This window comes from Pan paniscus, chromosome 8, assembly GCF_029289425.2.
Source record: "Pan paniscus chromosome 8, NHGRI_mPanPan1-v2.0_pri, whole genome shotgun sequence".
Lineage (NCBI taxonomy): Eukaryota > Metazoa > Chordata > Mammalia > Primates > Hominidae > Pan > Pan paniscus.
This window is the reverse complement of record NC_073257.2, coordinates 62113911-62129550: the sequence shown is the minus strand read 5'-3', so window position 1 is coordinate 62129550 and position 15640 is coordinate 62113911. Positions and strand designations below refer to the sequence as shown.

General features: G+C 37.9%; 1 protein-coding gene across 5 annotated transcripts in view; it reads left to right on the top strand.

The window, feature by feature from the left end:
* The window catches only part of PARG (poly(ADP-ribose) glycohydrolase), a 129794-nt gene that overhangs the window by 91121 nt on the left and 23033 nt on the right, over nt 1–15640 (top strand). For all 5 annotated transcript variants that reach the window (XR_008619926.2, XM_055092787.1, XM_055092788.1 and 2 more), the window contains 2 exons: nt 13353–13431; nt 14929–15037. Coding sequence is in view for 4 of the 5 variants with exons in the window: in XM_055092787.1 (XP_054948762.1) it covers nt 13353–13431; nt 14929–15037 (188 nt within the window). In the remaining variant the exon portion in view is untranslated. The remainder of the gene's footprint in view (nt 1–13352; nt 13432–14928; nt 15038–15640) is intronic.

Below are 15640 nucleotides of genomic sequence, written 5' to 3'. Positions count from 1 at the left end.
GCTGTTGTTGCCCAGGCTGGAGTGCAATGGTGCAATCTCGGCTCACCGAAACCTCCGCCTCCCAGGTTCAAGCGATTCTCCTGCCTCAGCCTCCCGAGTAGCTGGGATTACAGGCATGCGTCACCACACCCGGCTAATTTTGTATTTTTAGTAGAGACAGGGTTTCTCCATATTGGTCTGGCTGGTCTCAAACTCCTGACCTCAGGTGATCCGCCCGCCTCGGCCTCCCAAAGTGCTGGGATTACAGGCGTGAGCCACCACACTTGGCAGTTTGAAATTTTATGACATAATAATGCTCTTAAGAAGAACATAGTGATATGCCTCTAGTATGTATTCTGTTGTAATTCTTCCATTTGAGAGTGATTTGTTTCTATTAAAAATAATTTTCAAGTGATTTCTCGTACTTTAGTATGAAGACATTGTGTAAATATAAGAAGCACAGGAACAGTATTTAGAGAAATCAGTAACCTTTTGTTTACCCTATTTTGAATTCTAAAAGAAAAAGTTCAGTTATCATGGCCAGGCACGATAGTTCATGCCTGTAATCCTAGCACTTTGGGAGGCCAAGGCAGACAGATGGCCTGAGGTCAGGAGTTCAAGACCAGCCTGGCCAACATGACGAAACCCCGTCTCTACTAAAAATACAAAAATTAGCCAGGCACGGTGGCAGGTGCCTGTAATCCCAGCTACTCAGGAGGCTGAGGCAGGATAATCACTTGAACCCGGGAGGCAGAGGTTGCAGTGAGCTGAGATCACGCCACTGTACTGCAGCCTGGGCGACAGAGCAAGACTCCATCTCAAAAAAAAAAAAAGTCTGATTATCTTGGTGTTTCTTCTTGTTCTTCTTGATTTCTTTACGCTAATGTGGGAGGAGGAGGGGGGAAATTTAGTCACGTGTATGCTTTAGGTCTGTTATAGAGATTTAATTGTTTTTTGTTTCTTCAGACTGAGATCACTATGTAACAGTATTTTCTTTGAATAAGCTATCAAGAAAAATGATGATTACCTCATATCTCTTAAGAAACTCTTAATCAGGCACCATATGTAAGTTGAGTCTTTTATTCAAGTACGTAAAAGAATATTCCCACATAAGTGCCGTTAATGCACCATGAGTTGCTGGTACTATTTTTTTTTCCTGAAAAAGTGGATTTTTTATTTCCATTTAGAATCTGTTACTGCTTGGAGATGAGTTTAGGGGTCTAAACACTCACCTGGGTTGTAGAATTTAGTTTATTGTTATTCCCAAAAATTATAATAGGAGAAAAACCATCCCCATGAGTTATATAAAATGTGTACCCAACCGCATTACCTCCAAAGACATACATGACAAAACCGACTCCAAAGTCTAATCTTGAAGCCACACTGTGCCTCAGATAGATTTGTAGACAACCTTCAGAAGAGTATATTTTCTTATGTTTTGCTTTTAAGATTCTCTTTGACTTTCAATGGTTTGAATATGGTGTGTCTACATGCAGATCTCTTTGACTTTATCCTACTTGAAGTTTTTTGAACCTCTCTAATGTTTGTTATATTTGGTAAATGTTGGGCCATTATTTCTTCAAATGTTTGTTCTTCCCCTTTCCTCATCTTCTGGGACTCCCAAATTACGTGTTTGTTGATTCACTTGATGTTCCACGGGTCTCAGAAGCTCTGTTTATTTTTCTTCATTCTTTATTCTTCTTGTTCCTGAGGCTCAGTCTCAATTGACCTGTCTTCAAGTTCACTGGTTGTTTTTTCTGCTTGCTCTAAACTGCTTTCAGTCTCACTGGTGAATTTTTTATTTCAGTTATTGTACTTTTCAATTACAAATTTCTGTTTATTTTTTATAATTTCTATCCCTTTATTACTATTCTCTATTTGAGAGGCATCACTCTTATACTTTAGTTTTTTAGACATAGTTTTCTTTAGTTGTTTCAGTATATTTTAAATAGCTGATGTAAATTCTTTGTCTACTAAGTCCAACATCTGGGCTCCTCAGGGGCAGTTACTACTGACTGCTTTTTTTTTTTGAGTATGGGCCATACTTTCTCATTTCTTTCCATGTCTTCTAATTTTCATTTAAAACTGGACATTTAAAATAATGTAATGTGACCCTGGAAATCAGATTTTCTCTTTTCATCACAGTTCATCCTTCTTGCTGTTTTTTCAATGACTTTTCTAAACTAATTTTGTGATGTCTGTGTTCTTTCTGTGTGTGGCCAGTGAAGTCCCTGCTCGTTAGATTAGTAGTCAGCTAATGCTTGAACAGATTTCCTTAGATGCCTGAAACTAATAAGTCTCAACAAAGTCTAATAGTCTTTGTGGAAGGGCTGTATGTGCAGGTGCAGCCTACCTTCAACACTGCACTAAGCAGTTGATGCCTCTGCCTTAGCCTTCACTTCCTGTCAAGGTCAGGCAGAGGAGAGAGCTGAGGGCTTTCTCTAGTTTTTCCTGAGCATTCATATGTCCATGGGCATACATGAGCCCTCTAGATTCCTTCTTGTTTTAATATATTAGAACTTTTCAAAGCCCTTTGTGGACATTCTCATTCTTCAACTTTTCCTTTGAAGCTTTTGGTTAGCCTATTGTTTGTCCCAGCTGTTTGCCACCACCTCAAGAAGTTTCAGTGTTAAACAATCCCTGTAATTGTTTTCATCAAACCCTCAAAAGAATTATGCTTTTCCTACTGGCCAAGCTCCAAGTCCTGTAAAGTAAAGACAGCCTTCTGAGCGGGGCCCTCCAGGGGACCACCAGACAGGTCAAATAATGACAGTTCTCTGAGAATTGGGCTTTGAAGGAGCTTCAGCTTTCTTTTGCCCCCTCTGATGGCTTCTGATTTTCACTGTGATTCAGGAAGGTTAGTTTTTAAGGCCAAGATGGAGCTTGGGAGAGTGGGATGGGAATAAGGCAAATAAAACACTGCAAAGTTTATTGTTTTTACCAAGATTCAGCTGGTTTTTCTTGAATAAGCACTCCCTGGATTGCTGCAAGCCTTTGGCTACTTTTCAGTTGATTCTCACAGTGCTCATCACAGTGTTCACATTGCTTTCATGGAGGAGAGAGTTTTCAGAGGTTTTTACTGCACCAATTTTTACTGGTATCTTTTTATCTTTTGTAAGCACCCGTGGATAAAGGAGCTTTCAATGAGTTATTCTACATCATTTAGACATCCTATGTAAATTTTTATCCCTGTGATTCTGCTTTTTTGGTGAAGTAAGGCAAAAAATAAAAAATTGTAAATTGTCTGAGTTTATGTAGGAAATTAAGATTGGAACTTCCGCAAAGGAATTTTTTTCCTGGACAGAGCCTCAGTCAGCCATTTGAAGTTAGTGACTTGGAGTACTGCATCCAGAATTCTGAGATTATGATCCAAATTATACTGAAATGGAAAGATAAACTCCTTTTGTACTCAATACTTCCTCAACTCACATTTTGGCCATCTGTCTGCATTTGTTAGTTATCATGGATGCACGTGGGAAGTATATAATTGGGCAAGGTACTAGGGGAGATAAGATTGCAAGGAATTACAGAACAAAAAAAAACTGGCATAAATCTATTGTTGAGCAACCAGCACTTTGGCTATTGGTCTCATACTATTGTAGGGAAGCTCTGCAGGTTTGGAATATGGCTGTCTTCATCATTTACGTACATCAAATAATACTTTAAAAGATTGTTATTCCAGCTGGGTGCAGTGGCTCACGCCTGTAATCCCAGCACTTTGGGAGGCTGAGGCGGGCGGATCATGAGGTCAGGAGATTGAGACCATCCTGGCTAACGTGGTGAAACCCCGTCTCTACTAAAAATACAAAAAAAATTAGCTGGGCCTGGTGGCAGGTGCCTGTAGTCCCAGCTACTTGGGAGGCTGAGGCAGGAGAATGGCGTGAACCCAGGAGGCGGAGCTTGCAGTGAGCCGAGATCGCACCACTGTGCTCCAGCCTGGGCAAAAGAGCGAGACTGTCTCAAAAAAAAAAAATTTTTTTTTTCTAGCTGTTAAGGTAGATTTGGATTGAACACTGAGAACAAAATATCCCATCAGTTTTTAAGATGAATTTACATTCTTGAAATAAAAAACTTGGTAAAATGCATTTAAACTTAAAGCTAACTTGTTTCATTTGCTTAATTTCTCTAGAAAGTAGTAAGAACTGGGCTGGGCGAGGTGGCTCACCCCTGTAATCCCAGCACTTTGGGAGGCCGAGGCAGGGGGCATCACAAGGTCAGGAGATTGAGACCATCCTGGCTAACACGGTGAAACCCCGTCTCTACTAAAAATACAAAAAATTAGCCAGGCATGGTGGTGTGTGCCCGTAGTCCCAGCTACTCAGGAGGCTGAGGTGGGAGAATCTTTTGAACGTGGGAGGCAGAGGTTGCAGTGAGCCGGGATTGTGCCACTGCACTCCAGCCTGAGTGACAGAGTGAGACTCCATCTCAAAAAAAAGAAAAAAAGAAGAAGAAGAAAAAAGTAGTCAGTACATTGTCATCCTCCATTAATGTTAATGTAAATAAAGGATGTCATTTTCCTTGGGAATAAAACAGGAATGTTAAAAGGAAAACATAAGAATATTTTCTTTTTTTAAAGATAATTTGTCCCCAGTCTAAAAAAGGATTCTAATCTCCTTTTACGTAATCTCTAAACGTTCCTGCAGCTATTGTAAAATGAATGGAAAATTGCAGATCCATGACTCACCTTCAGATCTGTAATTACCTCAGGCTAAGGACATATGGGGTGACTTTTAACTCAGCATTTTCCCCCACATCCACTTAACTTTATTATAGTGCCTCCTAATTAATATCTGTGATGTGATGTTACCTTAATGGAAATGGCCATTTCATCATCTATTTGATGTCTGGATTTCTGCCATCTCCCTCCTTAGGAGACTCTTAGCCATGCACTGCAATCTATCTGCCTGATCAATTCCGTTCCTTCAATGATGCATCCAGCTCAGTGAGCTAATGGCTGTGACTGTGCTACCTGAATCTGTAGAAGAGTTTGAGAAATTGGAAATAAATTAAATTTATCATCATTGTGGGACATCTGGTTGGTATCATTATTTTAAAAGAATATGAAACAGGTCATGCAAACAGGCAAATACTTTTATACAGACAGTGTTATCCCTCTGTTTGTTGTGATCCTGCCTGGGGCAGCCATGAGTTAAAAACCTTTCAGTAAGTATAGATAGAGGGAAAGAGTTAAAATTCCAATCTTCCCATTTCTTCTTTTTTTGTCTTCTCTTACTTGTTTCTGTACAACATCCAGAAAATAGTTTCAATACTAAAGGGTGTTAAGTTTTCTGAGAGTTGTTTTTCTGCTTCTGTTTGGTGAGCACATAAACCAGGTGCCTAGACATGAAACCTACTGGGCAGAGTATTCCTGTATTTAACGTAAAACCTGCCTCTAGTGAATCAGATTATCCCAGACATCACAAATCTTTACATCTTTTCCGAATGTCAGCAGAGCTGATAGAAATGATAACAAGTAGACACCATTGCTTATAGTACTGGTGACATCTTCTAGAGTTAAAGTACTAGAGGTGCCTGTCAAGACACCAGCTTATTGGGAAAGGTCCAAATTCAGTTGGAGTTTTCCAAAAATGTTTGGAAATTAAACGTTTTTATGCTTGTCTTTTCTAAGTTTTTAATAATCATTAGAATTAAAAGCAAGAGTTTTGTATTTACTGCATAATCACTACTGTTTGAGTGATGCTAATAAAATTTGGGTAAAATGGTGTTTATATAAACCTGCTTTCCAAGGGAACAATCCATTGGTAAGTAGAATTTTTTTAATCTCCGAATGTTTTTTCCCATGATCGTTACAAACTCTTATTCCTAATAAGGGAAAATAACCATGTTTCTTACTACTAAATCTAAAAAATCATGAAGAGGTCATGAACTCCTCATAAGATTTTAATGGATTCCTTCTAGTTTTTTCCTTAAGTGAAGGTCTTTGACTATGAAGTCTTAAAGGTCCATCCCTAGTGAGAGCTATCACAAAGGTCATTCAGTCTTCTGTCTCAGTAGCTGTTACCAGTTTACCTTTATATTTTCATCATAGTTCATTAATTTAAATTTTAAACAAGTTAAGGGCATTCACTTTTTTCGAAGGAGACAGTTGGCATGTTAAAAGGTGTCTACTTAGAAAACCCAGGGTTTAACTTGTTTAGTACAAAAGTGTTTGTATGTGTATTTTTTATTTCCCATGAAGGAGGGAAGGAAGTAAATCTAACCTTGTTCCTCTCAGAGAAGAACACTGAAACTATATTAACATGAAGTAGAAACATGATAATTGATATTTTATATTTTTCAGCCACTTTCTTTTAAAAAGACAGAACAAGTATTTGTTTTCCGAGTTAACAGATCAGAATAGGCAGTTTGTCTTTTTATGAACAGGAAAAACGAGGCTTGTCTACCGCTAGGCAGAAAACAGAAAAGAAGGAGTAGTCCTTGCTGTCTTGGTTCCTATCAGGCAAGTAGACCAGGTTGCTTTTCACCCTCGAGTAAATAGAATCACGTATCTGTGGTTTCTCTACCCCCTTAAAAAATTTATTTCTAATGACACCTGTACTGATGGCTTTGTGGGTTTGAATGAATTTTTTACTTGTCTTGTTTAGTTTCCCAAGGAATTCTATGTTGTAAACAAAATAAGAATTATTAAGAACCCTGAATTTCAGATGATGGAATGATGTCCAGTGAGGTTTGGTTATCTAAGGTCACCTAGCTAGTGAAGATCCACTTTGAGTTTCTCACGTTTCCTAATCTCAGTGCAGTGCTCTTTTTACCATACCATGCATTTATTGTAGATGTGAATTTTTAGTATGCGTCAGTTATGTAGTGCCTTCGGATTATTTCTGGACTCATTGTTTTAATCATCAGTTAAATTTCTTTGGCTCATTAATTATTATGTTTATTCGGCAAGTTCTTACTCAATTGCTTTTATATTCTTGCATTACAAGATGCCAATGTAGATAAAAATATTATTTATTTTTTCTTTTTTTAGACACAGGATCTCTGTCACCCAGGCTAGGGTACAGTGGCACAATCATAGCTCACTGTTACCTCAAATTCCTGAGCTCAAGGGATCCTCCCACCTCAAACTCCTGAGTAGCAGGAACTGCAGGCTCACACCACTGCACCCACCTAACTTTTTTTTTTAATTTTCAGTGGAGACGAGGTCTCATTCTGTTGCCCAGGCTGGTCTCAAACTCCTGGGCTCAGGCAGTCCTCCTGCCTCGGCCTCTCAAAGTGCTGGGCTTACAGGCATGAGCCAACACACCCCACCTATAATTTATAATCCCTGCCCTTGAGGAGCTGAGAGTCTAGTGAGGGAGTCAGATTCCATTTCTTAAGACAGATTTATTGAGGTATAATTGACATAAAATAAACTATTTGTTTAAAGTATACAATTATGTAAGTTTGGACATATGACTACACCCATGAAGCTATCTTTTGTCTAAGTTTTCATTGTTTTTTGTTTTAATTGAGTTTTGAAAGCTTTATATATTTTGGATATAAATCCTTTATCAGATATTTCTAGCATGTCTTTTCATTCTCTTCACAGTGACTTTTGAAGCACAGAAGTTTTAAGTTTTGAAGTAAGCTTATTACTGTGTTGTTTTCTTTCTTCCTGTTTTGGTTGCTATAGCTTTATAATAAGTCTTAAAATCAGGTAGTATGGGTCCTTCAACTTTTTTCTCCTTCAGAGTCGTTTTGCCAAGTTTTAGAATCAGTATTTCAATGTTTACCAAAACAGCTTGCTGAATTTTGAGAATGCTTTGAATCTGTAGATCTGTTTGGGGAGAATTGACTTTTTTTTTTGAGACGGAGTTTCGCTCTTGTTGCCCAGGATGGAGTGCAATGGCGTGATCTCAGCTTACCGCAACCTCTGCCTCCCAGGTTCAAGCGATTCTCCTGCCTCAGCCTCCCTAGTAGCTGGGATTACAGGCATGTGCCACCATGCCCCGCTAATTTTGTATTTTTAGTAGAGACGGGGTTTCTCCATGTTGGTCAGGCTGCTCGCGAACTCCCGACCTCAGGTGATCCGCCCACCTCGGAATTGACATCTTAACAATGTTTTGTCTTTGACACATGTCTAGGATATATGTCTCTGTTTATTCATGTCAGTTTTACTCACTAGTATTTTATATTAGTATTTTATGGTTTTCATTGTATAATTCTTCCCCATTTTGTCAGATTTATCCGTATTTCGTAATTTTGTTGCTGTTGTAAGTTTTTAAAATTTCTGTTTATAATTATTCATTGCTACTATGTGGAAATGCAATTGATTTTCAGATTACAATTCAATATGTTAAGTGCTCTACCAATGTTATGTGCAAAATACCCTGGGAGCATGGAGGAAGAACAATCAACCCTACTTATGGTGTCAAGGAATGCTTCATAAAAGAAATAACATAAATTTTCTAGTTATTTTCTTGATTTTTAGCATGAATATCTTGTCCAAAATTCTAGATAAATGTCTAATAATTAAAATACAAATTATTTTTAGAACTAGTATATTAAATAATAGACTGGAAACTCTAGTATTGAGTTTAAATCTTGGAACTTTTGATTCTGGAAATTTTTAATCATATATGAAAATAGAGTATTTTCATAGCTTTATTTATATTATGTGGTTTTTATTGTGTGTTTTTCTGTTTGTTTTGAGACAGAGTCTCACTCTGTCACCAGGCTGGAGTGCAGTGGCGCAATCTCAGCTTACTACAACCTCCACCCTCCAGGTTCAAGTGAGTCCCCTGCCTCAGCCTCCTGAGTAGCTGGGACTACAGGTGCACGCCACCACGCCCAGCTAATTTTTGTATTTTTAGTAGAGATGGGGTTTCACCACGTTGGCCACGATGGTCTCGATCTCTTGACCTTGTGATCTGCCCGCCTCGACCTCCCAAAGCGCTGGGATTACAGGCATGAGCCACCCCGCCTGGCCTTATATTACGTGTTTTTATGTGTATGTATATGAAATTTCAGACTTACAGAAAAGTTGCAGGTATAATACATGGAATTTCCATATACTCTTTACTCAGATTCACAGAAAAGTTGTAAGAATAATACATGGAATTTCCATATACTCTTTACTCAGATTCACCAGTTTATATTTTTGTCCCATCTACTTCATCATTTTCTCTATTTTCTTTTCTTGAATTGTCTAGGAATATGTTGGAGATACTGTGCCCTTTTATCCCTAAATACTTTGTTGTATATTTCCTAAGAACTAGGACATTGTCTTACATCAGCACAGCACAGTTAGTTATCAAAATCAGGAAATTTAATTTGATACAGTACTGTTAGTTAATCTATATTATAATATAATTTTGTTATTCCAATTATGACCTTTGTAGCTTTCTTTCCAGTCTTCAATTAGTCCAGGCTCATACCTTGGTATTCTTTAAACTGGAACCATTTCTCAGCCTTTCCTTGTGTTTGTTCACTTTGATATTTCTAAAGTGGATAGGCTAGTTATTTTGTAGATTGTCCTTCTTGTGTTTGCCCACTGCTTCTTCCTAATTAGGTTCAGGTTATTCATTTCGGTAGGAATCCCACTGAAGTGATACTGTGTTCTATTTAGTATATCTTTTGAGGAGACGTGTGATAGCAGTTTGTCCCAATATTTGTGACACCAGTGTAATGACTTGGTTAAGTTGGGTTGACCAGGTTCCTCCACTGTCAGGTTATACTTTTTCATTCTGTAATTAATGTATCACTATATATTTTATATACTTTGAAACTGTAAACATCTTGTCCTCATCAAACCTTCACCTACTAATTTTAGCAGTCATTGCTAATTTTTTAAACTCCCATTCTTTCTACATTTAGTAGTTGGCATTCTACTATAAGGAAGGATTTTCCCTTTTTCCTTATTTGTGTATACTTATTTATTAATATTTATTATTTATTAATATATATGCAAGTATAGACACTTGCATTCTTATTGTATTCAGTGGATTATGATCCATTGCTATTTTCTGTTTGGTGCTAAATTGTCCCATATTCCATCAGTGGGAATGCCTTCAAGTTAACTATTGTGTGCCTTTGACATGTGCCCATCATTCTTTAATGCACTTTCTTCTTTGAGCATCTCCATCTTTTTAGCACAAAAAGATGTTGTAGGCTCATCTTGTATATTCCCTTATTCCCTGCACCAGCTCTGGAATCAGCCATTTCTGCAGGTGGTCCTGGATTTTAGTTAGTTTTGGAAGCCAAGATTTGAACTAGAACATATATGTTACACACACACACACACACACACACATATACAACTGTGAATTTATATTGATACCTCCCATTCTTAACCAGCATCACAGCCTATATTATAGTCTTTCCCCTTTTCCATAATTGGAACTCTCTTCCCCAACAATGAAGAATGTGGCTCCCAATATCTTCAATTTTTCTCATTTGTTTAAGCCTAATATATACAAAAGGTGATTTCAGAACTTCTAAACCATGCCACTGCAAAAAGTAAACCTATTAAATAGAGTTCATTATTTGTTTACAGTTCTTTTATTTTTGAAGTAAAATTTACACACATTGAAGTATACAATGTTAAGTGGATAATATGGTGAGTTTTGGCAAATAGATATGCTTTTATATCCCACACCCCTATCAAGACATAAAAAAAAAAAAAACATGTCTATCACCTCAGAAAATTCCCTTGAGCCCTTTTCTGGTCAGTCCCCAACCCCAGAAACAACCATAATTTTTATTCTTTTCATTGTAAATTACTTTTTTCTTTTTTTTAGAATGTCATGTAAATATATGTCATACACACTTCTGTATCTTGCTTCTTTTGCTTAGCGTAATGTGAGATCTATCTATGTTTTTTAATGTGTCAGTGGTTCTATCCCTTTTATTACTAAGGAGTATTCCTTTGTGTGATCGTGGCAAATGTTTTGTTAATTTTTTATCAATAGTTGGATTGTTTCCACCTTTAGTTTTGTGATAGTCTTTTTTTTTTTAATGTCAACTTAGCTAGGCTACAGCCCCCAGTTATTCTGTCAAACACTAATTCGGGTATTGCTGTGAAAGTATTTTATAGATGTGATCAAAGTCTACAAGTAAAGGAGTTAATCTTATTGCATTCAATAAGCATTTTTTTTTCCTTTGAGACAAAGTCTCACTCTGTTGCCCAGGCTGGAGTGCAGTGATGTGACCTTGGCTTACTGCAACCTCTGCCTCCTGGGTTCAAGTGATGCCCCTGCCTCTGCCTCCCAAGTAGCTGGGATTATAGGTGCCTGCCACCATGTTCAGCTAATTTTTGTATTTTTAGTAGGGACAGGGTTTCACCATGTTGGCTAGGCTGGTCTCGAACTACTGACCTCGAGTGATCTCCCCACCTCGGCCTCCCAAAATGCTGGGATTACAGGCATGAGCCACTGTGCTTAGCCACATTCAATACAATTTGCATTAAGTAAGCGATAATCTGAGTGGGCCTGATTCAGTTGGGTGGAAGGCCTTAAGAGCAGAGCTGAGGCTTCTCTGAAGAGGAAATTCATTCTGTGCACTGCCACTTCACCCATGCCTGAGAGTTCCAGTGCACCCTTTGGACCTGACTAGTCAGCTCCACAATTGTGTAGGCCAATTTTTGGCAATAAATCTCTTCATATATATGTCCTCCTGGTTCCATTTCTCTGGTTGAGCAATGACTGATACAAATCTATTGTAAGGAAACCTGCTATGAACATTGTTCTTGGCAGTTTTTGTGAGCACACATTTTCAGTATTTGTTTAGTAGATATCTAGGAATGGAAATTGTAGGTCAAAGGTTACATGTATGTTTAATTTTACAAGGGATTGCCAAACTCTTTTCCAAAATTATTACACCAATTTATGTTCTACCAGCAATATATAATGAGATTTCCACTTGTTTTCCATCCTCGTCAACATTTAGTGTTGTCATTCTTTTTTATTCTTTTGTATTTTAGCTTCTCTTTTGAGTGTATGGTGGTTTCTCACTGTGATTTTTTTTATTTGCATTTCTCTGATGACTAATAATGTTAAGCAATATTTTATGTGGTTGTTAGCCAGTTGTATATCTTCCTGTGTGAAGTTTATATTCAGGTCTTCTGTCCATTTTTCTAAATTGGGTTGTGTTTTTATTGCAGACATGTAGGAGTTCGTCACATATTCTGAACACAAGTCCTTTGTCAGATATTTGATTTGCAAATATTTTTTCTCCAGTCTTGTCTAAACATTTTCCTGAAGGTGTTTTTTCATTGCTTGTTCGTTTGTTTTTTGTTTTTGTTTTTGTTTTGAGATGGAGTCTTGCTCTGTCACCCAGGCTGGAGGGCAGTGGCATGATCTCAGTTCAATGCAACCTCCGCCTCCCAGGTCTCCATTTAAGTTTTCTTTTTTTTTCTAGTGTCTTTTTTTTTTTTTTTTTTTGAGATGGAGTCTTGCTCTGTGGCCCAGGCTGGAGTGAAGTGACACAATCTCCACTCACTGCAACCTCTGCCTCCCAGGTTCAAGCGATTCTCCTGCCTCAGCCTCCTGAGTAGCTGGGATTACAGGCACACGCCACAATGCCCAGCTAATTTTTGTATTTTTATTAGAGACGGAGCTTCACCATGTTGGCCAAGCTGGTCTCGAACTTCTGACCTCAGGTGATCCACCAGCCTCGGACTCCCAAAGCGCTAGGATTACAGGCGTGAGCCACTGCGCCTGGCCAGTAGTGTCTTCTTTGTTGTTATATTTACTCCTAGGTATTTTATGGTTTTTGACATTATGGGTAATGGATTTTAAAAAAATGTTTATTTTCCCATTGTTTGTTGCTAGTACACAGACATACCCTTGATCTAAGTTTACTTATATGCTTTTTCTTTATTTTAATTTCCCCTTTCTTTTCTTTTCTTTTTTTTCTTTTGAGACTGAATCTCGCTCTGTCTCCCATGCTGGAGTGCAGTGGCACACTCTTGGCTCACTGCAACCTCCGCCTCCCAGGTTCAAGCAGTTCTCCTGCCTCAGCCCCCCTAGTAGCTGGGATTAAAGGCACACACCACCACGCCTGGCTAATTTTTACATTTTTAGCAGAGGTGGGGTTTCACCATGTTGGCCAGGCTGGTCTTGAACTTCTGACTTTAGGTAATCCACCCGCCTCTGGGATTACAGGCATGAGCCACTGCGCCTGGCCTCTCTCTTTAGTTCAGTGATTCCTTAGGATTTGCTATGTAAACAATCATGATATCTACAAATAGGGACAGTTTGACTTATTTTTTTACATTATTTATGCCTTTTTGTTTATTTTCTTGCCTTATTGCACTGGCTGGAGAGACCTTCAGTACAGTGCTAAACAGAAGTTATTCTTGCCATGTTATGAAAGGTGGAATGTTTTTGCCATCAAGTGTGAAGTTAATAGTGACAGATTGTTTGTTTCAGGTACTGAACAGTACAGTGAATACACAGGCTATGCTGAGACATATCGTTGGTCCCGGAGCCACGAAGATGGGAGTGAAAGGTGAGTCTGTTTCTGTCTTCAGTATTCCATGGCTAAAAGCAAAGGAATTTGGGCTTGACCCTCACACACTCTCATTCTGTCTACTTGTATTTCAGCAAGTGAACTTAAAAAGAAAAAAGAAAAGAAATCAGCATTACAGGTTCATTGGCATTGAAAACACTATTACCATCTTCCTGTACCAAAGGGAAGAACAGAGAAGATAAAACCAAAAGTCTAAAGCAAAGACAAAGAGGGGCAGAATTCTCTACAGTTCTTTACCTCTGAGCTACAATCAGAAACCGTGGAGGTTAAATTCCATGTTTAAATCTGAGTAGAATAGGTTCTAATTAGAGCTTAAAGCCTTTGACCAACTTATTAAGTTATCTTTAATTTTTCTGTGAAATTAGGTGGAGGAAACCTATGTTGCGACAGTTGACCTAATGCCACAAACCAGTTGATGGCAGAACCTGCGGTGTGCTTTGCTGCTTCTGTCTCCTATATCTTCTTGAAATATAGTCTTCTACTTTGACATTCTTACTTCCAGTTAACCAGAGATAAAATTTTGCAGAAATGCTACCTGAAAGCTTGTGGGGTTTTTTGTTTTGTTTTGTTTTGTTTGTTATTTGATGAGAAAACCATTGTGGCAGAAAGAATCAGCTCTTGCCCACGTGCCACAAATTTATTCCTCATAATGTCTCAAGTCCATCCTCTGCTTTCTTCCTATTTTGTTTAAAATATATGGTTGCAACAAACATCTATGTAGATGTTTATTCTACATTATTTACAATTATTTACAAACCAGCATGAAGATTTCTATTGTTGGTTTTCAGTTTGAAAATTTGCTTGGCACAGCAATATATGCAAATTTATAAAGAGATTAAATATTTGGGATTTTACATGTTTCCAAAATTATCATCTCAACCAGTCCTTTCTATTTCCACAGGCAACATGGTATTGTCTGCTTTGATGTCTTTGTTATTTTAAAAATAGTTTCTCACAGTCAGCAATTGAGCACAGTAGGTAGAATGCTGCACTGAATTATTTCACATTTTTGTAACACTTCTTAGGATTATTTCCTGGACAGTATATAGTGATGTTACAACCCCAGTGATTTAAAGCAGATCTCTCAAAGCAAAGGAGGAATGAGCTTTTGTCAGGATGCAAGTGGCATGTCCTTAGTATTAGAGGAAAACAAAGAACTAGATTCCTTTTGTTTGCCCCCAAATCCTTTAACCTCTGAGACTTACTATAAATGATTTACCTGTTTACACTATGTCATTGTGTTGTCTCTGGGTAATTTTTCATTTTACTTTTTAAAGCCTGACAGTGCACACTGTATATGCCTCAATCTAAAAATAAAGGGTGTTTCCTTTCCTTTCCTTTTGCTCAGACCTGCAGACACTGGTTTGTTTTTAATATTTTAACAGAGCTAAAGTCTTGGCAACCTGACCCCTGAGAGGATTTTATTTGAGCGACTACCTGTTCCTTGTCTTTTCTCCCCTTTCCATCCTGTCCCAGGGACGACTGGCAGCGGCGCTGCACTGAGATCGTTGCCATTGATGCTCTTCACTTCAGACGCTACCTCGATCAGTTTGTGCCTGAGAAAATGAGACGTGAGCTGAACAAGGCCAGTAACCTTATTTCTTAGTTCATCTGGCAGCTGTCATCTATTTACTGCCATTTTATTAATGCTGAAATTAATGCTTTCTGGTAATTATTGCAGTGTCAGTATGTCTGCCCACAGCTCTCCTGATTTAATGGCTCTGTCAGCTTGTACAAGATGTACTTTCCATTTTGTAATTGTTTGATTCGCAGCTAAGGTTGCCAGATAGGCTGTTGCTTAGTTTTAAACCCCACACATGCATTTATCTCATCAAGTACCTTAGCTGCTATGGGACATTATCAATGTAAAACCATATAGAAACAAATGAGCTCTGAAAATTTTTTTCTCAGACCTGCTTAATGACATTTTCTCTACAAAGTATGCTATCAGGGTTAAAACAGAAAAACTGAAAAAGCCAAATCAAATGTTGTTCTATTTTAGGTAAGATTTATGATGGTATCTATTATTTTCTGTAATACTTAGTGCCGCCTACTATATTCATTTTTTTCTTTTTTATTACAGAAATATAAAAATGAACCATACTTGTTGTTCAAATTTTCAGTATTGGCAACCATAATAAATAAACTCTGTTACACAATAGAGAGCTGATTCTGTTCTCTGGATTTT